The following is a 27,991-nucleotide window of genomic DNA, read 5'->3' on the forward strand; positions in this document are numbered from 1 at the left end:
AATGTACTTTCAGGATTCTGTGTAGCTTGTAATCTACATTTTACATTCAGTAAACATTATACACACACACACACACACACACACACATATATATATATATATATATATATATATATATATATATATATATATATATATATATATATATTTATAATTTGTTGTGTTTGTTATTAATTGTGTATGCTGCCAGTTGCCAAGTAACCAGAAGTGGAAACCTTTCATAATCTCCATCTGTACTTTTATAACTTAAGTAATTTAGAAGATGAACTCTTGAAACTGCTCTTTGCATGAACAAATTTAAAGCAGCTTGCTTCAACCCGAATTTCTGCTACATTAGTCATATTAGTCACAGGAAAAGTAATCATGTATTCATGACCTGGTGAAAACATTTTAAATGATCTAATTAGAAAATTGCTTTAAGATTAATATATATATATATAACAAAAGGGGTGTAATAATACAAATCTGATTACCTAAATAGAGATCTGCTCACCCAAATCTATCTATCTATCTACATATCTCTATATGTATATAGATATACATATATATATACATTGTACATGTAAAGTATCTTTTTTTTAAATTAGTTGCTTGTCCCATATGATGGCTAAGAGTCCAATTGATATTTATGAAAGGGGTTGAAAAAATAAGTTTCAGTTGAAATTGATAGAAAAATTTGCTTATTTTAAAATTTAAAAAGAAAAGAAGATGCTTTATGTATCATTATAAATTATGATGTATATCACTAGAACAGATAAACATTTATTTTTTTTAATTGTCATAAACTATATAGAATTTGCTGTACTGTGAAAATGAAGTGCAAAAATGAATGTCTTCATTCTAAAAATGGAAATGGTATTTTTATATTTCGCTTATTTGCTCAACTTTATTTTTCTAATTGTTAAACAAAAACAATGATTTGCCAGGGATCTAAGCCCCATATAGAATTGTAAAATGTTTTCATAATTTTTCTTAATTTTCAACACACAGCAAAGTTAAAAGTAAATATTAAACAACAACTTCTTCTTTTATATGGATGGGCATTTATTTCACAAAAAAAATCTCCATAGTTCAGCTGCATCCCAAATATAAATGTGTGTGCTTCATATTTAAAAGGACAATGCCAATATTTTACCTGTAAATTAAGTTTGCAGTATCCTAAAAGTTTCAAGAAAGAATAGTACAAAATTAGGACAATGCTCAATAAGAAAATGATTCAATATAATTAGTGAGGAAGAATGCATTTTCGATGCAAACATCTCTTCCAAAACAGACCTTAAAATAAAATATGTACATCATGATTAAATTCATGTTTATGGCCATTGTCAGTGATTGTCTTGTCATTTCATGCTATGACATATCTGCTTTGGAATTATTTATTTAGATTATATTACTTTTGAAACTTTTTGAACCCCGTTTCATTCCTGGGGATGGTTTTATGGTGCAATATTCCAATGTTTTACATCTTGAAAGTGTTAATTTAAAGAAAAAACGTTTTGATACTTTTAGCCATGATATGACAAACATAAGTGACCATGGCCTTAATAAATGGCTTTTTAAAAGGGTCACAATAAAATAGCATAGATACCTCTATGAGAAACACCTGCAAGCTCTTTAGTTCTTTCTATCTGTACAGAATTTCTTGGCCGTCTTCGTAAGCTTTGTGTTTGTGCTGTTGGTGAAGACTGTAGGTCCATGATTATGCTTGATTCCAAAACATGTTCAACGGCTTGGACCAGGATATCTTCTGTATGGCTTTTGTTGGGGGTAGCAGTTAAACAGGATACAGTAACATCAGCAGATGTGAGAGCAAGTGTTACAGCACCAGGAGTAGCCTCAATTTGCTCCTCCAACTCACCGGTGGTAGTAGCAGTTGTTTTGCTGAAACCTGTGGGACACATAGTGGCACTGGATGCTAACTTTTTCTTTTGAATGTTGCATTTTCCTGAATACTATATATATTTTTTTTCATAATAAAATGTCTTAAACTATATTTTTATGAAGATATATGACATGGAGACAATATGACAACTACAACTATTATGAATCTACGAAATATCATCAACTAAGTGTTAAATGTGCTTCTAAAAACACTCTGTTTGAACTTTATATTGCTGTTAAATATGTATTTACTGTAACATGCTTGTCAAGCATGATGTATAAACTTATAAGCATTACACTGTTACAGTTATAGTATTAAAAAGCAATTGCCAAAAAATGTTAATGGCTTACATTTAAAAACAAAATACTGCATCGAGAATTTTGAAACTACTACATACAGCCCTTGTATTAACTATGTACAAATTACTGTCAACATGTGATATACCAGGAACATATGGATCTATTCACAAACCCTAATAAATGCTGAATTGTGTTGTGTTTACTAAGTTTATTTCACTAAAGTTTTTAATGCAAAGATCACCTGATATTTTATGTATTTTTTATTTTAAAATGTGGTGGTATTTTCATATGTCACAGATTATTATTACCTCTAAAAATGCTAATCTTTGACTGGAACTATTTGTGAGTTATATGATATCTCTATTTGGGTAAGCACAAAATGTAACTATTTGATATAAAGAAAAAATAATATATAAAATAAAATGATTAATAAAAAAGAGGCTTGCACTAGTTAAATAACAATTTCATGAAAAAAACGTATATTACTAAACCCACATAATATTTGTGTTATGAATTAAGCATTGATTAGAAAAATAATGTGATCTAAAATAACAAGCACTGTCAAAATAATAGCTTAGTGAATTGACACTACTGTTTCAATAGTAAACCATTTCTACATTAATCTAATATAGCATAATATAAGACTGACAAGGTAAATATATTAGTTTTAAAGGCTTGTATTGCAAGTACTATAGAACTAATATTTTTACTGTAAATGTAAAAATGGAATACATAAAACAAAATAATGAGCTATTTTTAAGTTAATTCATATATGTATAATTCATTTTCTTTTGGGCTGTACCCAATGGACGGTCAACTGAATGATGCAACAGACTGTCAGAGGATGCCTTATAAAGTGGTCTAGCAATACAGAAGAGCAGATAACACATTTGAGAATCACTAGAAGCCAGCCTTTTTCTTCAACATTGTTTTTTGTTTCCTGGATATTCTGTGAGCTTATTAAATGGATAAAGGTCTTCTATTTAGGGTCCAGTATTATCCCTGAGCACTCTTTTTGCTGTATTCTGCCAGCATAAAGATGATCACTTCATCAGATAGTTTTATCTAATTTTTATATGTCAGGATAGATATTGACAAGTGTAGCTTTACTGGACCTGCTTTAGACCTCATGTAGCTTTGTGTTTATTTTGTATGCTATTTTAATTTTGGTCTCATATGGTGTCCAGAGTATGTTATTTTCTTTTCCCTGTTATGTAACAAACTTTTTAATAAAAATGTTATATTATAAAAAAAAAATAATATCTAAAAACACTGTTCACCCAAAACACTGCACACTCTCACCCCAGGTGCACCTTAAACCTCTACCATCTTCCCAAATACTCAAAAAATGTGTATACAATTTTTATTGATTTTGCTGACAGGCCTTCCCCTATTGTCCCTGGAAATAAACTCACAGGAAAATGACTCACAAGGAAGGAATGGAGATTTAAATATTGCAATCAGTTTTAAATTTAATATGCAGAGTGACTATTGGTGTTTTACCTTCCTAGATGTTGAAATCTTAGTGCACAAGCCATTTCCAGGAGAAAAGGGTAGCTACTGGATAATCACCACATTGGGGTACCCATAAATGTGTATAATGTCAGTTTTGTGGTTGGATTCTTGAAAATCAGACATTAAGCCCCGGTTCACATTTGTGCAATCGTGGGGATCGCATTTAATTCAGAGCGCACTGCTCCTAAATTACATGCGATCTCATGTGCGGTGCAAATTTCAGCCATACACTTTGTATGGCTGAATTTGCACTGCATCCGCACTAAACTCACACATGAGGCTATTTTTTATCCGCAGCAGAATCAGATTGCATAGTGGTTCACACTAGTGTGATCCGATTTTATGCAAACTTGCAGATCGCACTGCGATATGCGATCGCAACTGGGGGTGTCGTTAACTTTTAATTGACACCCCCTGTGTATCGCATGTGGCAGTGTGAACTGCCAGAGGTGCGGATGCGATGCGGGATCATGCTGCATATTCGCAGTGTTCCCGCATCGCACAAATGTGAACTGGCAGTCACTCTTCCTAATGATAGTGTACATATTTGGATAACAGAGCTACTTGATAATCTGGGCTTGCCTAGTGATTATGATAGGGGGATATAGGGGTTTTGTTTTTGGTTCTGTGTTTTTCTTGAGTTGTTTTTTGTTATCCTAAAAAGTGAATCTTGAAGAGGGAGTATCAAAACTCCACCTCAGATGAGTGGTGTACCTCATATTCATCCCTTTCTCTCTCTCTCTCTCTCTCTCTCTCTCTCTCTCTCTCTCTCTTTCTTTTGTAAGTAGCAAGCCAATATTTAGAAAACTGATTGAATAAGTTAGGGAATATATATTAGGTTTGGTATTTACTTTGATTTTGTATACCATTATGGTACTATTGTCCTACAGGGTCTGTTTCTCCTTCACAGTTGTCAGACCCTGCCACCCCTATTTCCCCCTATGTCTGCCTGGGAGACTATTGTGCAGTTCTTGCATTGCCTAGTCATGTGAGAGAACATTTAATTTATCTTTTTATATATTTGGCTATGTATTTTCTTTACTATCACTGTATCTAACAATATTAACTTCTATTTAGGATGTGGCCAGAGTATTAAAGCTGTCACACACAACCTTGCCTGACTGAAAATTGTTGACGATTAGCCACCTTTTGGCCTGGGTCTGGAGAGCTTCTGGAAGCACTGACCTCATTTGGCTCCTTTCCCCCAAGCATACAATCTGCAACATTGAATGGCAACTTTGGACACTTAGGAAGGGGTTCTGGTTCCAGGGAGTTGGAGGATAAGTCTAGTGAGGATTAAGGGGTACAAGTGACTCCACTAACACAACTGCACTGAATAGGACATGTGGCAATGCCACCTCATCCAATGGTGTGCCCTATCCTGCATCTTTCCCAGCCTCTAGACTGACACAGTGTACTTTGAAGGAAATTTAGTATGTCTGCCCTTGTTTACTGGACCACATATCCATGGTCATGTGTACCTCACCATTGACAGTATGGTGCAAAGACACAGACACATTAGGTTCCATAAACTGGTGGATGGCAAAGATGACTTTCTAGGCAGCGTAATAACAGCCTGGTACCTGCCACTATGGTGTAACAAAGGCAATAAACACACAGGAGGCTGATTCCATGAGCTGGATTTTTTTTTCCTCACTTCAGAAGCAGATAAAACGAAAGTCCTCTGAAAATAGCAGTAGCCTGTACCTGTGTGCAGTTGTGCCAGATTGAATGGGATGGCTATTCCCACCAGTCTGCTGCTAGCTGCCCCTGAACAAAATCCTCTCTTGTTGCTGTCCTGCCTCATCCTTAGAGATTTCCTTCTCTCTTATTGGTGGCATCCACAGATGATCTGCCACCTCATAATCCTCCCACACACATTTATGTAGTTAATTTCACAGTAAGTTCTAGCTGATAAATCTTTACTAATTCTTTCTGCTCTCTACCTGATGTCCCCTGACTGATATATGGCTGAACCCTTTTCTCCCTCTAGTGTCTAATGGTGCCATCTTCCTATCCTATCCCTCAATATTAGGGATGATCGAACGGTTCGGGTCGACCATCGGTTGGGTGTTCGAGGTTTGGCCGAATTTAGAACTTTTTGCCCAAAAAGTTCAGAATTCGGCAACCAGAACCGCCCAAAATGCAATGCTTCAGGAAATGGGATTTAAAAGCCGGTGATTGGACCAGAACCATTAGCAAAAGCCAATTGAGGGGACAGGAGGATGCTAGGAATGTGATTGGAGTGACTAGGGGGTCCCTAGACCAATCATTAGTGAATACGCCCCCCAGTATATAAGATCGCCCCCGCCATATTCCTAGCATTGTTATACTGGACATGGAAGAGAGTGGAAGCAGTTCTGTTCATTTTACTTTAAAAGTGTCATTTAGCTATTTTTAGTGTGAGGAAAGGGATATCTAGTGTAGTTGGAGTGCTCCTTTACACTTAAGTTAGCTTCAAAAATTGAGTTTCTGTAGGGAAAGTGTTAAGTGTAAAGGGACCGTAGTGTAGTGTAGGGTTAACTGGCAGTGACTGCTATGGCAGGGTGACAAAACCCTTCCATAGCAGGGTGACCGCTATAGAGAAATGATAATTTCTCTGAATAGCTTCGGCACACCCATATGGCTTCTCACCAGCCAAGCATTTTTTATGCTGCAGGGGCTGCCACTGCCAGTGCTTTTTTGAGGACATGTTTGATGTCAGACATGACATCTGAACATGTGTATAGGGGGTATATATAGACATATATGTCTGAATATATACCCTAGACATATATAGGTGTGATAGTAGCAGAAATAAATGCTTGCGCTAATGAAATCATTTACAGTAATATATTTCTGCTACTATCACACCTATATATGTCTAGGGGTATATATTCAGACATATATGTGTATATATACCCCCTATACACATGTTCAGATGTTTTGCCTGCCTCAAAAGAACCCAAAAAAATGCCAAAAAAACTCTAGCGTCAAAAAAAAATGCCCAGGTGTGTTTTTGCTGGCATTTGTTGGGGTTTTTTGGAGGCAGGCAAAACATCAGAACTTGTGCACAGTACCACTATACACAAGTTCAGATGCTTTTCCTGACTGCAAAGAACTCAAAAAAATGCCTTCTATTAAACCGGCAAGGTGTTACAGCAGCGAAGCCAACCCCCTGTCAGAAAGTTTTCTAATACAAACAATCTTTTTTTTATGGTTCTGGACATGCTACAGAGCTGAAACTTCACATGTACACTTTTTAGACCCCCCAGATCTGAAATCCAAAGTAAAAATAAAAAAAAATCTCTTTCAATAATTGTCTTTTTTATCAAAAATGACAATTTTTAAGAACTTTTTTTGTGTGATTTTGTGTCTGGGGGGGGGGGGGGTCTAAAAGGTGTACCTGTGAAGTTTCAGCTCTGTAGCATGTCCAGAACCAGAAAAAAGATCATATAGGTGTTAAAGTTAAAGGAGGGTCCCGACCCACATCCCTGTTCTACTGAAAAATTATCTTTTTTTTTCATGGTTCTGGACATGCTACAGAGCTGAAACTTCACGTGCACACCTTTTATACCCCCCAGATACTAAATCCAAAGTAAAAATAAAAAAATCTCTTTTTTTTTTAATTTTTTCAATAATTGGCTTTTTTATCAAAAATGACAATTTTTAAGAACTTTTTTTGTGATTAATAGTTAAAGGGGCATGACCCAGAACCTTAGGCACTTTTTAGGGGCATTTATTGGGTTTTAGGGCTTAAAAATTGTGTTTTTTGATTACCGAAGTTGGGGTCCCATTGATTTCAATGGGGTTCTGAAATCCGAACCGAACTTTTTGAAAATTCGGGTGTTCTGGTCGAACCGAACTTTTCAAAAGTTCGATCATCCTTACTCAATATCTGAATGGAGAAATGATTGCACATGACTAATATAGGAATAGTATGTTCAAACAATTCCTCCAATTTGAGGAGAAAATATTAGCAGAAGAAGAGGAGGAGGTACAGAGCACATTAGTAGCACTTGCAGACAACTGGCTGCTCTGAACCTAAGAGGGGAAAAGGAGAAAGATTTTGTCAGTCACTCCACTCCTTCCTGAACATGCTGTGGCTGATGCCACTCTGATATAGAAATAACATTGTCCCTCTGATATAGAAAAGTCAGACATGCCCCAAACCAAGATAGCGCAGCCCAATCACTGCTTTGCTCTGCATAACCTTCTGCCTCTCACTTTACGACTGCTTTTAATCTTTTTAATAAAAGCAAGCTATGGCATTAGAGGGGTAAATATGTAGGATTTTTGATGCACACACTATTCACTGCACAGGTATGCACAGGTATGCAGTGAAGTGCAGAAAACAAAGAGCAGCTTTATGTCAACCTTTGGCTATAGGTTTTCCTCCTGCAGCTATACATTCAGTGCACTGACTATAATAAAATAAATAGATATAAAAGAATGCAACTGGACGCCCCGTGTCTGGGAGGATAAAGATTATGTTGGCAAAGAATAGGAATTCCAGATGTTCCTGACTGTGTGCAGTCTAACCAAGGCATCAATAACAAAAAATACAGAAAAACAATATACATACATAAATAAAAAACAAATAAATAAGGGGGATGGAAATCTGCCACTTTGGGACAATTCAAGTAAGGACAATTTGAATAGATTATATATGGGTGGGGTTGTAGCACAAAGAGTTTGGAGGAATTTAGTATAATAGTGTAGCTTTTCTTTTTTTTTTTTGCAACCCCAGATGTCAGTTGATGCCCACTGCCATCTTGAGCCGCACTGTCCAGCCACTGTACAATAATCATGGCTATTGTCTCTCAAAAAATACACTCTATTTTTTAATTCAAGATAAAACTTATTTCAACTCTCCCTCTTCTATTGTGGCCTAATCAATCTGCTTGCACACTGTCCAGCCACTCTACATTATTTGTGGCTATTGTCTTTCACATGACACTCTTTAATAGTATTTCTTGTCAAGGATATTTATTGGTTTTGAACATAAAATATGAACACAAGCAACAACCAGCAGGTATATGATTATAAAGGAGGATAAGGAGGCATCCAGTCATAAAAATTTGGAAGATGTGAGCAATAATCAAGGATGGAGGATGCCTGTGAGTACAAATCAGCTTATTAGTACTTTAGGTATGGCTCTCTATAATGAAGAAGCTGGTGTGGGTTATTGCATATGAAACAGACAAAAATCTGTATAAATAATGAGGATGGTAATGACTGTGGAAGCAAAAAAGGATAGAGAGGAGAGAAAAAGGAAAATAAAGAGAGATTAGGGGGAAGTGGAGGTGGGTATAGAGTGGAAAGGTAATTTGCAGAAAAACCCGAAGATAACCCTACCTGAAAAAATAAGTGAGAAGGGGTAGGAAATCAGGTAAGAGTGGGAGAGAACTCCTGACGAGGAAGCACAATTCTAATTTTTCGAGATAGCAAAGGGTAAGGAAAAACAGAAGGAATTATCAGGGCATTAATATGGCATCATCAAAATCTGAAGGTAAACAATGCTTAATCCAAGGCAGCCAGACTTTCTCAAATTTTCGAATCTTGTCATTTTCAATGGTTTCCAGCTTAGCATCAATTTGGGCCTTATTCATCCTATGCTTAGTTTCAGCTACAATCAAGAATGGGGATTTCCAGACTTTAGCGATTGTTTGTTTAGGAGCTGTTAAGAGCTTTAGGAGGGACAGAATTGTTTCTGTGTCACCTCATTCAGTTTTAGGTTTAGCAGGGCCGTGGCTGGGCCTGGCTGAATGGTAGTCTCAAGTGCCTTTGAAGCTATGTTAAAAATGGCCTTCCAAAAGTTTGGGGCTACAAAGCCTGCCACACATGGAGGTGTGTGCCTGAACAGCCACAAAATAATTGGGAACGTATATTGCAATTCTATCTGGGACCTGGGACTACAGCGGGTAGGGACCTTCTAATTTGTTTCTACCGCTAGAACATTAGGCGGCAATGAAGATTTGGTTGTTGTCCAGATACCAGGCCAATTTGCAATATCAAGTGTGTGCCCTAGATCCTGCTCCCATTTAGCGACATATGATGGAGGCCCAGCATCAGGTTTAACACTCGGCTGTTTGTAGAGAATCAATATAAGTCATCTAATATGAGGGTCACTTTTACATATACATTCAAACTGTGACATCTGGTCAGTAATTAACCCCGTTTTGAGGTATGGAATATAGAAATTTTTAATTTGTAAATATCTGAATATCTTCAACCCAGGAGTCCGTAAGTTGTGCAGAGTGTGGGAAAGGGGTTGATTGAAGTTGTGGAAACTAGCTTATATAACGGAATAAGGTTTGTAGTGGACTCTGAATGGAAGGAGCCAGAGGAATCCCAGGTTGGATAGAATGAAAGATTTCTGGGGAAGGAAAGAAGTAGGTTGTGAGGTAATTAAAAGCCATAGGTGGTTTTGAATCTGTCCCAGATAGACAAGACATGTTTTGTGATGTGGTTAAGAATAAAGGTTCAATCAACTGGATAAAGCCATAGCATATTGGCCACAGAACTAGGATCACAATCAACAGATTCAATAGCTACCCATAGTGGTGTTCCCTTATCCACATGGTAATTAGGGAGGGGAGCAAGGCGTGCTGCATAGTTGTAGGTAGATAGTTTAGGCACTTCTAGACAAAGTTCAGAAAGATAAAGAGTGGATTTAGGGATGTGGGATCTGCCATTACACAAAAATGGCCATTAGACAAAAGTTATAACTCTATGTTGTATGACATGTAATAAATACAATGGTACAGATGTGGGCAAAACTCTAAAGAGATATAGGAATGTAGGTAGTATCTTTAATATTATTTTAAGAATAACTTGCCAGGTCCCTCCCTCTCTTATTTTGGTCTAACCGAACTGATTACATACTGTCTAGCCATTAAATAATACTCATGCCTATTGTCTCTTTGGGGTTGATTTACTAAAACTTGTAAAATCTGGTGAAGCTCTGCATAGGAACCAATCAGCTGATTGGCTACCATGAAAAGCTGCACCAGATTGTGCACTCTCCAGTTTTAGTAAATCAACTCCAATGATAATACACAATAATTATTTATTGCAATTTTACTGCCTTGTCTCTTTCTTTTTACTGACTATTCTAGTGCTCATATACTGTCCAGAAGTGATGTATAGTGATTTCTACAAAACACAGGCCTGAAGTCTAAATTCAGAATTTTCTGGTATAAATAGGGGATGCAGGAGATGGGAGGTAATTTCGGGAGTTTGGGGTTATGGTTTTAAAGTGTCTTAGTATTCTTTATTTCTTAAAAAAAATGTATAGATAAACTTACCTATATCTTTTAGATCTGCTATGCCTGCTACTTCCAGCAGTCAATACAGGCCTATTACTGCTTCAAAAATAAATCATTTACACCCAAAACTATCTAAAAAGTATTTTTCAAGTTTAAATGAATCAGATTGATGTGCTGCTTTTGCTGTATTTAAGCCAAGCTAAATTGAAAAGTTAAAAAATCAATTACAGATCCAAGATTTGCGCTGCAAAAAAAGGGTGTAGCTGATGCCGTCTGTAGAATTGGTAACACCACATATAGCTTTAAAGCATCTCCCAAGCATATAACTAAAAAGAAAAATTGGTGTATTTTTCATGTTGCCCTTAAAGTTGCATTAAAATCACCCTCTCTCTGATGTACAGTGTTTTATGTATTTATTTATTTATTCATTTGCTGTATTAAATGTCCTCCATAACAGTACCCAGATTCACAGCTTGATTAGGCAATGGCTTTTCTACTGGCCTTGAAAAATGGGCAGAACTGAGTATCAAGATTTACTCCCCCCCCCCATAGACTTCAATAGACTTGTAAGCTAAATTCAGATTTTGTAATTTTGTGGATTTCAGTCAGGATTTGACATACCCCCTCTAATTCCTATCATTGCACTTGATATGCCAATTCTTGTTCCAGTCAATGGTGTATCAAGTAGTAAAGATGGGATAATGATGGCAAAACCAGTCACATAATGGCAGCTCTCACTGAACTATAACTGAATTAAAGCAACCTTTCCCAAGCTTCTCAAGCAGTTTAAAATGAATTGTGCAGGTAGATGGACATTAAGGCAAAACTGTACTAAAATATGTATTTACATTGGAATATTGATCTGGTAGTCTTAAAGCGGTAGTATACTCCGCTTTTTAGCTTTTACCTACAGGTAAGCCTATAATAAGGCTTACTTGTAGGTAAAATTAATATCTTCTAAACCTGCACGATTTAGGAGATTTTCACCCTGCATGCAGCTGCTGACAGCAGCGGCGCATGGACTCTGAAGGTCCGGCGGACCTTCAGAGCTCCTTGTCGGCTCCTTGCCAGAAAGTGAGCTCCCGCGCAAATGCGCAGGAGTGACATCATCGCCGCCCTGGGCACTCACAGTGCTGGAGCCGCCGAACCGAGAAGAGATGCAGAGGAATCATGACAGCTCCTTTAGCGTTGTCCGGGTTACCATGTAGGGGCTTAGTTCTAAGGTAAGTATTTCATAATATGCTACTGTGCAATGCATACTAGCACATTATGCCATTGTCTTGCAGGGTTTTTTATTTATTTTTTTTTTGTACTCGGGGGATACTACCACTTTAAAGATTCAGTCAGATTCAAGAAAATAATAATGTTCCTTTTGGTTTGATTTTTTCAAACACAATCTCTGGATTGGTATAAAAATATTTTCTTCATAAATATTTTCTAAATGACAGGGTTGCCTATTAATGGTTAAAAGTTAGCCTTGTAAAAATCAGCTTAGTTGTTCTCTTTTCAATCAAATAAGCCAACTAATTGTAAATGTTTAAAAAAATGTTATTATCTTCCCTCTTTGGGTCTGAATAAATAATGAATGGAAGTGGAAACTTTCATGGAATAATAGTAATCAGTATATGAATTTTATATGCCTTTATAAATATATTTTTAAGCCAAAAATACAATAAAGTATATACAAAATATGCTATTCATTTGCCTTAAAATAAGTTTAAAAAGCAATAATAATGTCTATATTTATCCATTGTTTAATATTATTTAAATAGCTTCTGAATAAATTCTGCAACACAAAAAATGTTATTATTTCTGTATATATTTATAGAGTAGAAGTTTAAAAATACCATTCAGAAAAGAAACATGGGGGTGGATTTACTAAAGGCAATAAAACTATGCACTTTGTAATTGCAGTTGCTTCAGAGCTTAGTAAAAAAGGCAAACCTTCACTTTGCAAAGAATGCCCATTTACAGACAAGTAAAAATAAAACTGTAGTTTTGCTTGCACATGACTAGATGATGGAAGTCAGCAGAGCTTCCCATCATTTACTAACTTCCCCATATTTACTAAACTCTAGAGCAAATGTACTTCCAGAGTTCGCTTATGCTTCCAAAGTGCACAGTCTGTTTGCCTTTAGGAAATCCACCCCAAAGCCTAGATAACAATATAATGTTCTTTATAGCAAATTTATTATAACCCCACCATTGTCTTTATCTCCACTGGAAAAGGCTGCTGATTTACTTAAGTCTCACCAGTTCAGATATTCAGAGTCTGAGACACACATCTAGTCAAGTTATTATGAAAATAAATAACAAATATCAATAGGATTGCCTATTTAAAAACAAAAGGTTTGCTAGAATGTTGTACCCTTAGACTCCATTCACATTGATCCGACTTGTCAGGCGACTTGTCAGCCTGACAAGTCGCGGTCCTCACGCTCCCACTGTGTAGTACAGGAGCCGTTCTAATAGGAGCGACACAAGTCGCTCCGACTTAGAAAAAGGGTCCTGTACTACTTCGAGGCGACCTGGAGGCAATTTGCATAGACATTCATGTTATGAAGTCCATGCAAGTCGCACCGAAGTCGCGCTGCACGCGACTTCACAGGTCGCCCTCTAAGTCGGAGCGACCTAATGTGAATGGGGGCTTAGTAAAATTTGTATAATTAAGCCTTTCTGCAGTTAGAGCATGTCACAAATATTATAACATCTAAAATGAATATGTATTTCTTCTATATTATGCTAATATTCATATACTGTAGCTATAACTTTCAAAGTGCTCCTTTATTTGACAACAGGACACCTGTCATTTTTGGTAATTTGATGTTCTTATGGGTCATGTTTGGATGTTTTTAAAGAATTGCTAATATATGTCATCACAAACATTCCCTTTTATTCAAAATAAAATATATTTCATGAAATAAATGATACATATATATTTGTATCTAACATATACCTGAATTTACAAAAACAAAAACAAAACAAAAATCTTTTACTTTATTTTTTATTTTTTGCAAGTAAAGTACATCTTTGTTATGTGTATGCTTTCATGTGCCTATCTGTATCACCTGTAGTGTAAAGCCATCTGCTTTAACCGCTTGCCGACCGCCGCACGATGATTTACGTCAGCAGTCAGCCCCTCACAGGCAAAGCAACGTAGGGCTACGTCGCTAGCCTGTGAGGGTCTAGGGGACGAGTGCTCCCGCGCGGTCACGGACCCCCCACGCGTGTGACTGGCGGACCCGATGTCCGCCGGTCACTTGCGATCGTCCGTTAGAGCAGGAGAAAGGCAGGCGGCTAATGTAAACAAGCCGCCTGTTATTCTCCCCTGTGTATGAATAGTGATCATACGGTTCAACTATGTAGGACCGTTGATCACTGTTCATACACCTCAAGCCACAGCCAATCACAGTTAGAATCACGCCCCTAGGGACACACATAACCCCTCCCTCTCAAAAAAGTTAACCCCTTCAGTGCCAGTGTCATTTTACAGTAACAGTGCATATGTATAGCACTGATTACTGTAGTAATGTCACTGGTAACCCCTAAAGTGTCAAAAATGTCAGTCAAAGGTCCGATCTGTCCGTCGCAATGTCGCAGTACCGCAAAAAAAATTGCAGATCGCCACCATTACGCGTTAAAAAAAACAAACAAAATAGAAAAAAATCTTTCCCTTAGTTAGTAAACGTAATAACTTTTGCGCAAACCAATCAAAATACGCTTTTTGCGATTTTTTTACCAAACATATGTAGCATAAAACAAATTGGCCTAAAATGTTAAAAAAAAATAGATTTTTACATTTTTTGGGGAATTTCATATAAAAAAATGGAAAAATATTGTCATTTTTTGCAAAATTTACGCTCTTTTTTTGTTTATAGCGCAAAAAGTAAAAATTGCACAGGTGATCAAATACCACCAAAAGAAAGCTCTGTTTGTGGGAAAAAAAGGACGTCAAATTCGTTTAGGTACAGTGTCACATGACCGCGCAATTGTCCGTTAAAGTCACGCAGTGCCGAATCGCAAAATAGGCCCTGGTCAGGAAGGGGGTAAAATCTTCCGGGGCTTAAGTGGTTAATAATAATAATCATGTAAATATTATGGAATAAGTAAAATTCAATACCTTTGTCATATTTGTAACCTTTAATTGTTACCAAAGAAATACAACTTGAATAAATTATCAAGCCATGTTGGTCAGTTGTTGTATGTTGCATTACTTAAACCTATAGATTTAAAAAAATAACACATGGATTTGAAAGCTTATTCCTCCCCCTTAAATTTCTGAGATTTTGGTTCCAATAAACAAAACATTATATGGGATTATTTACAACAAATGTATACAACAAATGTATAGAGCAAATATCTGAGATAACTAATGCCTGAATAAAGCAAGCACACCAGGTGAGCTTATCATTACCATTTTTTTATGTAAGCAGAAAAAAGAAGAGAAATGGCCCATCATTTTGAAAAAATTAAAATGCTCACTGGACAATGTTGGAGAATATATGTACATGTTAATGAAGACTCCAAATAACTACATGTGCAAGTTATTATTTAGAGGTTTTAACTATATGGCTTGCAAGCAGTCACATTGATTGCATGTGTCTGGCTATGTGTTAATGTTTTCAATGGCATATAATACATTGTTAACCACTTCTGGACCGGAAGATTTTCCCCCTCAATGACCAGGCTATTTTTTCCAATTTGGCACTGCGATAATTTACTGGACATTTGCGCAGTCGTGCAATGATGTACCCAAATAAAATTGATATCCTTTTTTTTACAAAATAGAGCTTTCTTTTTGTAGTATTCGATCACCTCTGTGATTTTTATTTTTTGCACTATAAACAAAAAAAGAACAACAATTCTGAAAAAAAAAACAAAACAATATTTTTCACTTTCTGCTATATAACATTCCCAATAAAAGTTTTCTAAGGCCCCTTTCACACGGGCGCTTTTCATGTCCGTATTTCATCCCATTTTTTTGCGGATGAAAAATGGACATAATGCATGTCAATGGGATTGCGGATGGTCATCCGCTGACATCCGATTTTCCTCCTTTCAGTTCTGTTCCATTTTTTGGAACAGAACAGAAACCTATTTTTTCTTCCATTTAAAAAACAGAATGGACGCAAAATCGGATGTCAGCGGTGTCATCCGCTGACATCCGCAATCCCATAGACATACATTATGTCCGTATATCATCAGCAAATGGATGGGATGATATGCGGACATACGGAGCGGATGACACAAGTGTCATCCGTGTCCGTGAAAAGAAAAAAAAAAGTGCCGGAGCGGAAGAAAAAATTGGAGCGACCGTGTGAAAGAAGCCTAACTGTGGGGAGAAGGGCTTGTGAAATCAACACAAAGACCTGTGATCCTAAATAGGAGGAACACAGGTGCTCTGTGTTGATAGCTGAGAGAACAATGGTCTGCTGTGTTTACAATAGCAGAACGCCATTCTCTCTTCACAGGGAGCAATGGCGGGTGCCCAGCGACAATTGCAGCCACCGGCCCTGTGGATCAGTTCCCCTGCTGGTGAGTGGGTGTGCGTGATTCACGGGAACCTGCCGACCTGCCACCATATAGATTCAGTGGCTGGTCGGCAAGTGGTTAATGTAGGTGTGGTTAGATAACAAAATGTGTTTGTAGTGGCTTTAAATGAAAGCAGATAACTCCAATTAATGAGTTTGACATCTAAAATATATTTCTATTTTACATGCTATGATATTTATTATATATTGCAGCCCAGCTGCTGAAAAAAGTACCCTTAGGATAACTAAATCTAATAGCTCAAATGTAATACAATATATTGCAGCTTCTCAGTCCTTATTTGTTCATTTTTATTTTTCAGGCTAGCCAGAAATGCAGTGTCCACACACATACACACACACAAACACACACACACACACACACACACACACACACACACACACACACATTATTCAATTAAAATGGAAAACAGCAGATATGCTTGAGGTCCTGAATAAATGGCTTCCTTCGTACATAAAATGGAGCGAAAAACAGTACATACATATTTGGGGGGGAGGTTAGAATTAACTTACTTTAGGTATACAAACCTTTGATGTCTATGTATTCTACATTGTTATACGTAATACTGGGAAACAGTATATATTGTAATTATCCTTAAAATGAAAGTTAAGTTTTGCTGAAGAACCTAGCAAAACCATTTGAATCGTTGTCATGTATACTGATTCATGTGGTCATGTTAAGTTTTGTAGCCTGAACTTTCATTACTCAGAATAGGGTCTGATAAAAATCGGTTTTGTGTAAAAGCAAATTTATAATAGCTAAAAAGCCCACGTATAGTCTATTTATAAATGTTAAAGTGAAGGAACACCACTCCAGATACAGTATGTCTCCTTAACCTATTTTTAGATTGATTCACACTGCCAGTAATGTAGAATATTATCCCTTTTTCAGAATTCTAGTCCTCTTTTTTAGTGAGACGGAATCCAAATGTATTATATGACAAGTGTAGAAACATAAGTTACTAATGAAAAAAACAGAAGCTCCACATATAATCTCATTTGTGGCCAGGATAAGAGGCCTTGGTAATTAGGGTGCTTGCTCGGACATTGGAATGAATGTGCAGCTGTGGTCTACATGTGCAAAATAGCGATCAGATAATTTGGATATCAAAAAGGTGCGTATATATACCAAGCCTATACATGCACTAGCAGCGCTGATGAACTCTTGCTACCAAGAGCAAGCGTCTCTCTTGGTAGCAAGAGTTCATCAGCGCTGCTAGTGCATGTATAGGCTTGGTTTATATACGCACCTTTTTCATATTCTTTTGTTGGTATAGCAGCAGCTTTTGCTCGAATATTGTCAGTGATCTATTATTAAGATTAGCTCACCCTCAAAGGTTTTTTTCACACTTTGTGTAGTATTGCATATACCTAAGCGCTGAGTGGGTGGGACAGGGCTTCGTCCTGATTTTGCTCCTTTATTTTGTATCAGATAATTTGGATGTTCGGTTTTTACTTTGTATTGCTGGAGAATGTTACATTATGAGTTTATGCAAAATCTCTATTAACAGCTGTAAATAATATTGTAATTATGAATATATTTCAGTTAGAGGTGTATCAGTGTGGGTTTCTAATATGTCTTTCATAAGACCCTGTTATACAGGACAGGTTAAGTTGCCAGAATATTCATATTATTACTACTATATGTGAGGAGGCTTTTTAGGCTTTCACAGAAAGTTTGGGACCTAAGTTGGTTTATCTAAATAATGGGACCCAAACTTCTTTGTTCTACAAATATTCACTTCAAAGGATTCCTCGTTTAAATATGCAATGAAGGTCACCAGTCTGTCATGAATGCCTTATTTCCCTGAAAATGTCATGAACTTGGAAACTTAAGTTTCCCTCCCAAAATAGTTTGTGCCAAGGATTTGAAATCAAGAGGTCTGAGTTATGCAAAGTATGGGTGATTGAGGATTAGCCAACCTTAAAAAGAATGAGTAAGATTTGAATAGAGGGAATCGTGATGCCCACCAATCATAGTCACTCTATGCAAACCAATTAAAGGGGAGGCCTTTAATAATACATAGACTAGATGGAGCAGGGAGAGAAAAATATTTGGAACACCAGTTACCAGAATGGCATAGTTAGATGGTACTTATGGAATATATCCTTTGCACTTATAGCTAAATGTTTATCTTATGTCTTTTCTCTCTCATTGTTTGTATGTAGTAATATGTTAGTGCTCGCTTAATAATATTTCTTGTATGTAACTGGATAGATTATTTTTTTGTTAGACCTTTACACTGTTTACCAATAAATGTTTGTTGTTGTGTTGAAGCTTTCACTTCTGGGTAAGAACTCTCATTTACCAAATCATATCAGAAAAATATTAAATCTCTTAATGTATAGATTTGGTCAACAAGAGCTTTGCAAAGCCATGAATGTTTACTATTTAGTTATAAAGCTACATTTTTACACAATCAATTCAATATCTTTACATTTTCACTTCCAATTCTAAAAATTGTCATTCCTCGTTTGACACCAAAATCATCTGATCACTTTGTGGACCTTTAACCACTTGCCGACTGCCTAACGCCGATCTACGTCGGCAGTCAGCCCCTCACAGGCAAAGTGACGTAGGGCTACGTCACTAGCTTGTGAGGGTCTAGGGAGCGAGCGCGCGCCCCCGGAGGCGCGCTCCCGCGTGGTCACGGACCCCCCCGCGCGTGTGACCGGCGGACCCGATGTCCGCCGGTCACTCGGCGATCGGCGGGGGAGAGGGAGAATGTCAGGCAGCTTGTGTAAACAAGCCACCTGTCATTCTCCTTGCTGTTAGGATACTGATCACTCGGATCTAGTATGTAGATCCGTTGATCAGTGTCCATACAGCTCAAGCCCCAGCCAATCACAGTAGAAAGCACGCCCCTAGGGATACACACAGCCCCTCCCTCCCAAATAAAGTTAACCCCTTCACTACCAGTGTATTTTTACAGTAACAGTGCATATATATAGCACTGATTACTGTAGAAATGTCACTGGTAACCCCAAAAGTGTCAAAAATGTCAGTCAAGGGTCCGATCTGTCCGCCCCTAAGTCGCAGTACCGCAAAAAAAATCGCAGATCGCCGCCATTACACGTTAAAAAAAAAAACAACAAAAATGACAGAAATCTTTCCCTTTGTTAGTAAACGCGATAACTTTTGCGCAAACCAATCAAAATACGCTTTTTGCGATTTTTTTTACCAAACATAGGTAGCATAAAACAAATTGGCCGAAAAAGTAAAAAAATTTTGATTTTTAAATTTTTTTTTTGGGGAATTTCATATAAAAAAATGTGAAAAATATTGCTATTTTTGCAAAATTGACGCTCTTTTTTTGTTTATAGCGCGTGATCAAAAAATCGCACAGGTGATCAAATACCACCAAAAGAAAGCTCTGTTTGTGGGAAAAAAAGGACGCCAAATTCGTTTAGGTACAGCGTCGCACGACCGCGCAATTGTCCGTTAAAGTCACGCAGTGCCGAATCGCAAAATACCCCCTGGTCGGAATGGGGGTAAAATCTTCCGGGGCTTAAGTGGTTAAATGTATCTAATGCACCTTTACAATACATTTTATTTTTTCTTAAAATCCTTAAAAGAGTGTGATTCTCTTCCAAGGCTTTAAAATAAAAAACAAAAAACATAAGATATATCTAGATATATGGTTGTCATGCCATGTTTGATATGTTGTAGGCACTGTCTTTTTTCCTGCAGTTTACAGTATATGACTTAAATGATAATATGATAATATCAGAAAATGACATGAAAGTCACAGGTCAGGATGCAAACTGTATCACAAGAGGCAGGTGTGGGCTCCCCTAAACAATGAAGTTTGAGAGATATCTGGTTTTATTGAAACCCTCTGGATTTTGCTATATAAGGCTCAAAGCTTGACATTTCCCCATCACTGACAGCTATCATACAGACGGCTGTAGTGTAACACTAATATGTAAAAATATTGTTTAACAACAAGCTGTCATAAAAGCCACAGTATTCTGACAGAAAGCAGGTGGTGCTCAGACAGAGTTATAACACAGGAGAACACAGGCTAAGACCAGGGTAAGTGCCACAGAGATCAACAACTGAACCATACAACAGGTCTTGGGGGTGACCAAAACTACACCTGGGCTTATAGAATAAATACCAAAGCATCCTGATTATGATAATGTAGAGGCATGGTTCCATTGTAAACAGAGTTTTTCTTGGGTGTTCTCCACCACATCAGAACACAAATCTATTAGTGAAACTGATCACCATCTGTAGAGTAGATTTTAGCTGGCAATTCCATGCAGTGCTTCCACTTCTTCATACTCTCTTGAGTAATTTCTTTACAGACTAGGGTAAAAAAAGTTTTTGACAATTCTAAATCAAGGCCTTTTTTTGCAGCTACCAATGGTCATCTTTCCATACTCATTGCTGGTTGGTAAAGAGATTACATAGTTACATAGTTACATAGTTACATAGTTAGTGAGGTTGAAAAAAGACATCAGTCCATCCAGTTCAACCTATGATGCGTGTGTGTGTTTGCTTTTAACCGTACATTGTATACCCCTGTATGTTGTGGTCTTTAAGGTGTCCATCTAATAGTTTTTTGAAACTATCAATGCTCCCTGCTGATATGACTGCTTGTGGAAGAGAATTCCACATCCTTACCGTTCTTACAGTGAAGAACCCCTTACGCACTTTAAGGTTAAACCGCCTTTCCTCTAGTTTTAGTGAGTGGCCACGTGTCTTATTGTATCTCCTTTCTCTGAATAGTTTGTTCCTTATGCTCGGGTCACCAGTACAGTATTTGTACATTGATATCATATCCCCCCTCAATCGTCTTTTCTCCAGAGAGAAAAGGTTCAAGGCTTGTAGTCTTTCCTCATAGCTGATGTCCTCCATTCCCCTAATTATTTTTGTTGCCCTTCTCTGGACTTTCTCCAGTTCCAGCACATCCTTCCTGAGGACCGGTGCCCAGAACTGGACAGCATACTCCAGATGTGGCCGGACCAGAGTCTTGTAGAGTGGGAGAATAATCTCTTTATTTCTGGAGTGAATCCCCTTTTTTATACATCCCAGTATTCTGTTGGCTTTGCTTGCGGCGGCTTGGCATTGCATGCCACTGCCAAGCTTGTTGTCTACCAGTACCCCCAAGTCCTTTTCCATCCTAGACTCACCCAGAGGTTCCCCCCCTAGTGAGTAGCTTGCTTTCTGGTTTCTGGCCCCCAAGTGCATTACTTTACATTTATCAACATTAAACCTCATCTGCCATGTAGTTGCCCACCCCGTTATTTTGTTCAGGTCTGCTTGCAAGGTTTCCACATCCTGCATAGAAGATATTGGCATGCCTAGTTTAGTATCATCTGCAAATACTGAGATTGTGCTAGATATCCCCTCCTCTAGATCATTTATGAACAAATTAAACAGGATTGGTCCCAGGACAGAACCCTGGGGGACCCCACTTTCCACACCCGCCCAATCCGAGTACTCCCCATTAATCACCACCCTCTGTACTCTCCCCTGGAGCCAGTTCTCTATCCAGTTACTCACCTTCTGATCCATACCTACCTTCCTTAGTTTGTACAGTAATCGTTTGTGGGGAACGGTGTCAAAGGCCTTTGCAAAGTCCAGATACACCACATCCACAGGCTTACCTTTATCTAGGTGGCTGCTCACTTCATCGTAGAAGGTTAATAGATTGGTTTGGCACGAACGATTTTTCATGAATCCATGCTGATTACTACTTATAATACCGTTTTCATTACTAAAGTCTTGTATGTGGTCCCTTAACATCCCCTCCAAAATTTTGCAGACTACAGATGTTAGGCTGACCGGCCTATAGTTACCCGGGATATATCTCGGCCCCTTCTTAAATATTGGTACCACGTTGGCTTTTTTCCAATCAGCTGGCACCATACCCGTCTGTAAACTATCCTTAAAGATCAAGAATAATGGTCTGGCGATCACCTGGCTGAGCTCATTAAGAACCCTCGGGTGCAAGCCATCCGGTCCCGGGGATTTATTTATGTTAAGTTTCTCTAGTTTGGCTCTAAGTCTATCTTCTGTTAGCCATGGTGGCACTTCCTGAGGTGTATTATTTAGTTCGGCCTTACAAGCTGGGTTTGTGTAGCCCCCCGATTCTTTTGTGAAGACTGAAGAGAAGAAATGATTTAACACTTCCGCCTTTTCTCTGTCCTCAGTGGCCATATTTCCTTTATCATCTTTTATGGGGCCAATGTGTTCTGGTCTCGCTTTCTTACTGTTTATATACTTAAAAAACTTCTTGGGGTTCTTTTTGCTCTCCTCCGCTATATGTCTCTCGTGTTCTATTTTAGCCGCCCTGATTTCGTCTTTACATTTCTTATTACACTCTTTGTAGTGCTTAAATGCTGCCAATGACCCCTCAGTCTTGTATTTTTTGAAGGCCTTTTCCTTAGCACTAATATGCATTTTTATGTTGGAGTTTAGCCATCCAGGGTTTATTTTTGCTCTTTTAAATTTATTTCCCTTTGGAATGCACTGGTCAATCCCCCTGTTTAGTATACTCTTGATGCACTCCCATTTTTCCTCCGTGTTCTTTGTTCCCAGGGTTCTATCCCAATTGATATTTTCTAGCAGTGAGCGCAGTTTAGGGAAATTGGCTCTTTTGAAATTCAGTGTCCTTATATTACCCCTCTGCTTCCTATTACTGTAATTAATACTGAAACTTATTGACCTATGGTCACTGTTTCCCAAGTTGTCCCGTATTTCTATAACCGTGATCCGGTCTGTATCGTTGCTAATCAGTAGGTCAAGTACCGCATTGTTTCTTGTCGGTGCATTCACCATCTGACCCATGAAATTGTCCTGCAAAACATTTAGGAACTGCCTAGCCTTGGCTGAGTGCGCGGTTCCTTCTGCCCAGTCTATATCTGGATAATTAAAGTCCCCCATTATAATGACATTTCCCATCCTTGCTGCCAATCCTATCTGTAAAAGGAGGTCCGCCTCACCCTCCTCCCTCTGGTTGGGGGGCCTATAGCATACGCCCAATATTACCTTCCCCGCCGTGCCATCCCTTTGAAGCTCTACCCATAGGGATTCTGCCTCGTCCTTAGCTCCATTATTAATATCATCCCTCATATTTACCTGTATGCTGTTCTTAATATACAGACTACCCCTCCCCCTTTGGGAGTGAAAGAGAACTTCATAACTAAAAACTGTTAAAATAAGGTGAAGATAAGAGTTATTTGCTGAGAAGATTTTAATAATTATCAAACAGACATATTAAGATATATTGTTTTATTTTTATTTTTTTAAACCTGATTGATCCAGTTATCTGTCAGCATACTGCAGTGGAGACAAGAAGAGTTAACTACACCCCTATTTGAAAGATTGCAAGGGGTTAAAGAATTTAAGCTTTTCTGAAAAAGAGAAAAATCAGCCAAAGCAGAAGCTGTAGTTAGATGTATACAAATTGATCCATCTGAGATCATTTGTCAGCAACCATCCAAATACCTGAATATTCTTTAAATATGAGGATGATCAGTCATGAAATCCATGAACATATGATACCATGATAAATGTTAGGAACAGTAAGCAATTTGCCTCAGACTATACAGGCAAAGAGCAAATTTCTGTCTCCAAGCAATGATCTTGGGGTATATTTAGTTTAGCTGAAGGGTGTAGTCTAAGCAATGTATGTCCAAAGTATGATGCACCTAGTTTCAAGATCAAAATCATAATATTTGTTCACATTTTCTCTATCAGAGGTAATTAACCAGTTGCCTATTACCCACCGCAGTTTTACTGTATGTCGGTCGTGCGCAGGCCGATGTGCTGATTCGGTTCAGAACCGATCAGTCATCAGGTCCAGGCCAATGATTTTTGGCCTGAACCTGGTGATCGGTTCTGGGCAATTGCAGAACATCCTGCGCCTGTGCAATGTAAACATAGGCACAGGAAATGATGCAATCTTCACTCCTTTCGGTTCAAGCATGAGAGAAAAGAGCATCAGACAGTGAATACACAAGCTCTACACTGACACCAGTACATATAGGCACATTTGTCACCCCCTGATCACCCCCCAGTTAACCCTTTCACCCCCTGTCACCATATCAATATATACAGTATAGAGATCATTAAATGATCACTGTATTAGTGTCACTTGTGATGCAAGTTAGTGTGAGAGGCAGTTAGTGGTTGTTAGCAGCAGTCCCAGATAGGTTTAGGGTACCATATATCCCCTAATAAAGATTTAACCCACTGATCACCCCCAGTTAACCCCTTCATTGCCCTCTCACAGCATCACTATTATAGTGTACAGAGCAAAATATAAAAAAAAAAAAATAAAAAAAATTCAAGCACCCCTGTCCCCTGTATTTGTGCATAAAGGCAAATGCAAGCATCAGTCTGGTGTCATATGTAAACAGCAATTGAACCATGTGAGGTATCGACACTAAAGTCAGATGGAGGGCAGTAATTCTTGCATTAGACCTCCTCTGTAAATCTAAATTGGTAACATGTAAAGGCTTTTAAAGGCTTTCAAAAATGTGTGTACGTAGCGCAATTTTAAAGCCTGTCATGTATGGTATCTATGTACTCGGCATACGATCATCTTATATATCTTACCAAACAATTGGGCAATATATAGTGCATTAAATTTTAAAAAGTATTTTTTTCACAAAAAAATTGCGTTTGGAAAATCTCTGCACAAATACCGGGTGACAAAAAAAATTGCAACACCCACCATTTTGTTCTGTAAAGCTTCTGCTTTAATATATATATATATATATATATATATATATATATATATATAATGTTTGGGGGTTCAAAGTAATTTTCTAGCAAAAAAAATTAAAAAATTTAATGTAAACAAAAAGTGTCAGAAAAGGCTTGGTCTTCAAGTGGTTAGATGAGTGGGTGATGTGTGGCACAAGCTTCAAGCTTCACAAGCCAGGGCAGTTCAAACACCCCCCCCCCCCCCAAATGAGTATAGGGATACCACATGTGTGAACTTTTTGGCAGTCTAGCCATGTACGTGATCCTGAAAACCAATCACCACCTTCAGGCTTTCTGAAGCGTGAATTGTTAATTTCACTCCTCGCTACTTATCACAGTTTCGGAGGCGATGAAATGTCAAGATAGCACAAACCTTTGCCCAAATGACCCCTTTTCAGAAAGTAGACACCTCTAGCTATTTGCTAAGAGGCATGGTGAGTATTTGCAGCTCTCATTTGTTTTGGAAAATTAAGAAAGAAAAGCAAAATGTAATTTTTTTTTTTTCAATTTTCAAAAATTTGTGACAAAAAGCGAGATATGCAAAATGCTCAATATGCCTCTCAGCAAATAGCTTAGGGTGTCTACTTTCGGAAAAGGGGTCATTTGGGGGGGGGGGCAGGGGGTTGGGCTGTCTTCACATTTCATGGCCTCTGAAACGGCGATAGGTAGTGAGGAGTAAAATCAACAATTTACGCCTTTAGAAAGCCTGACGGCAGTGACTGGTTTTCGGAGTCCTGTATGCGGCTAGCCTGCAGAATATGTAACACACACGGGGTATACTCAGGAGAAGCAGCAGAATGTATTTTAGGGTGTAATTAAGCATATACCCATGGCATTTGTGAGCAATATATCATTTCAATGACAACTTTGTGTAAAGAAAAAAAAAAATATATATATATATATATATATATATATATATATATATATATATATATATTTGTCATTTTACAAACACCTGTGACAAAAAAAATTAAATGATTAATGGACTCAACATGTCTTTCAGGAAATTCCTTAGTATGTTTACTTTCCAAAAAGGGGTAATTGGGGGGGGGGGGGTTGTACTGCCCTGCCATTTTAGCGCTTCAAGAAATGAGAAAGGCAGTCAGAAAGTAAAAGCTGCGTAAATTCCAGTATATACACCATAGTTTGTAGACGCTATAACTTTTGCCCAAACCAATAAATATACGTTTATTGAGATTTTTTTTTTATCAAAGACATGTAGCTGAATATATTTTGGCCTAAATGTATGACAAAAATTAGTATAAGAAAAAGTAGAAAATGTAATTCTTTCTCAAAATTTTCGGTCTTTTTTAGTTTATATCACAAAAAATAAAAACCACACAGATAATCAAATACCATCAAAATTATTCTCTATTTGTGGGGGAAAAAAGACAGAAAATGTATTTTGGGTACAGCATTGCATGACTGCGCAATTACCAGTTAAAGTCATGCAGCGCCAAATTGCAAAAAAGGGCCTGGTCATTATGGAGATAAAACCTTCCGGTCCTTAAGTGGTTAAATATTTAATCAACTCGTGAAAGTCAAGTTAATCTAGTGAAAAATGTATCTTTGAGCTATTTGAAGACAATAAAGATTTTGGTAATCCTCATGAATTTTGGAGGGGTCTTCTTTCAAAAGGTATGTCAATTCTTCAAGAGCAAAGCTGATCCTGAGTAGTTGAGAATTATTTTAGGGAAAAAACAGACAAGACAAAGCTTAATTGTGTTGCTACTAGATTTGTGGCCCAAGCGGTGCGGTCCAAGCATGCGTTCTGGCTGAACATTGGCTGTTCGCCCGTCTTTACGAACACCCGAATTATCGGGGCGTTCAACCATTTTTTCAGCCTGCTGAATGACCACAATGCACTGAGCCGCCGCACAGTACATTGGAAACCCTGACTGGCTGAAGCAAGCTGAAGCAATGAAAGCTTTGCCCAATCAGTGCCTAGAGCACTGTCAGAGCCATGATTGAAGAAAGTAATAATGACTCTATCCAATCATTGCATGATATTGGCGTGGAGAGAAATAGAACAGGGCTCTGTTTAGTGCTGCTATTGAGTTGCTTAGTGTATGCTATAGTGTACTATTGTGCTTCTATTATCAGTGTTGAATATCAGTTTAGTGTTAATCTAATGATAGTTCAGTGTGAGTGTAGTGTGACCATTCATTTTTACATAAGTGTCAGTTTTTGTGAGTGTAGTGTGACTATTCATTTTTACCTTGGTATAAGTTAAATTTGTCAGGGCAGAATATATAGTTCCTGCAGTATATATCAGTGCATTACTGCACTTTGAACGTAGTATATATATATGTGTGTTACTGTGCGTTTAATGCAGTACATATCTGTGCATTACCGAACATTTAATGCAGTATTTATCTGTGTGTTACTGCACATGTAATGCAGTATATATCAGTGCATTACTGTATGTTTAACTCAGTATATATTAGTGTGTTACTGCACATTTCACGCAGTATATATCAGTGCGTTACTGCTGGTTTAATGTAGTATATTGGTGCATTACTTCCCGTTTAACGCAGCATATATCCATGTGTTACTGCACATTTAACGCAGTATATATGAGTGCGTTACTGCAAGTTTAACGCAGTATATTTGAGTGTGTTACTGCATGTTTAATGCAGTGTATTTAGGTGCATTAGTGCATGTTTTTCATATTATATTGCAGTAGTTAATAAAGTGCACCAAACACTATTTTTTATTGATCAAAGTGCATTCATGTTCGTATTTCCTTATTTTTTTTACATTTTGTTAACAAG

General features: G+C 37.6%; 1 protein-coding gene across 1 annotated transcript in view; it reads right to left on the reverse strand.

The window, feature by feature from the left end:
• The window catches only part of CSMD3 (CUB and Sushi multiple domains 3), a 1,619,578-nt gene that overhangs the window by 898,500 nt on the left and 693,087 nt on the right, over positions 1 to 27,991 (reverse strand). Inside the window, exon 7 of the mRNA XM_082258441.1 lies at positions 1,589 to 1,888. Within this exon, the coding sequence (XP_082114567.1) occupies positions 1,589 to 1,888 (300 nt within the window). The remainder of the gene's footprint in view (positions 1 to 1,588; positions 1,889 to 27,991) is intronic.

Source organism: Pelophylax lessonae (assembly GCF_965119305.1).
Source record: "Pelophylax lessonae genome assembly, chromosome: 5".
In the NCBI taxonomy this organism is placed as follows: Eukaryota; Metazoa; Chordata; class Amphibia; order Anura; family Ranidae; genus Pelophylax; species Pelophylax lessonae.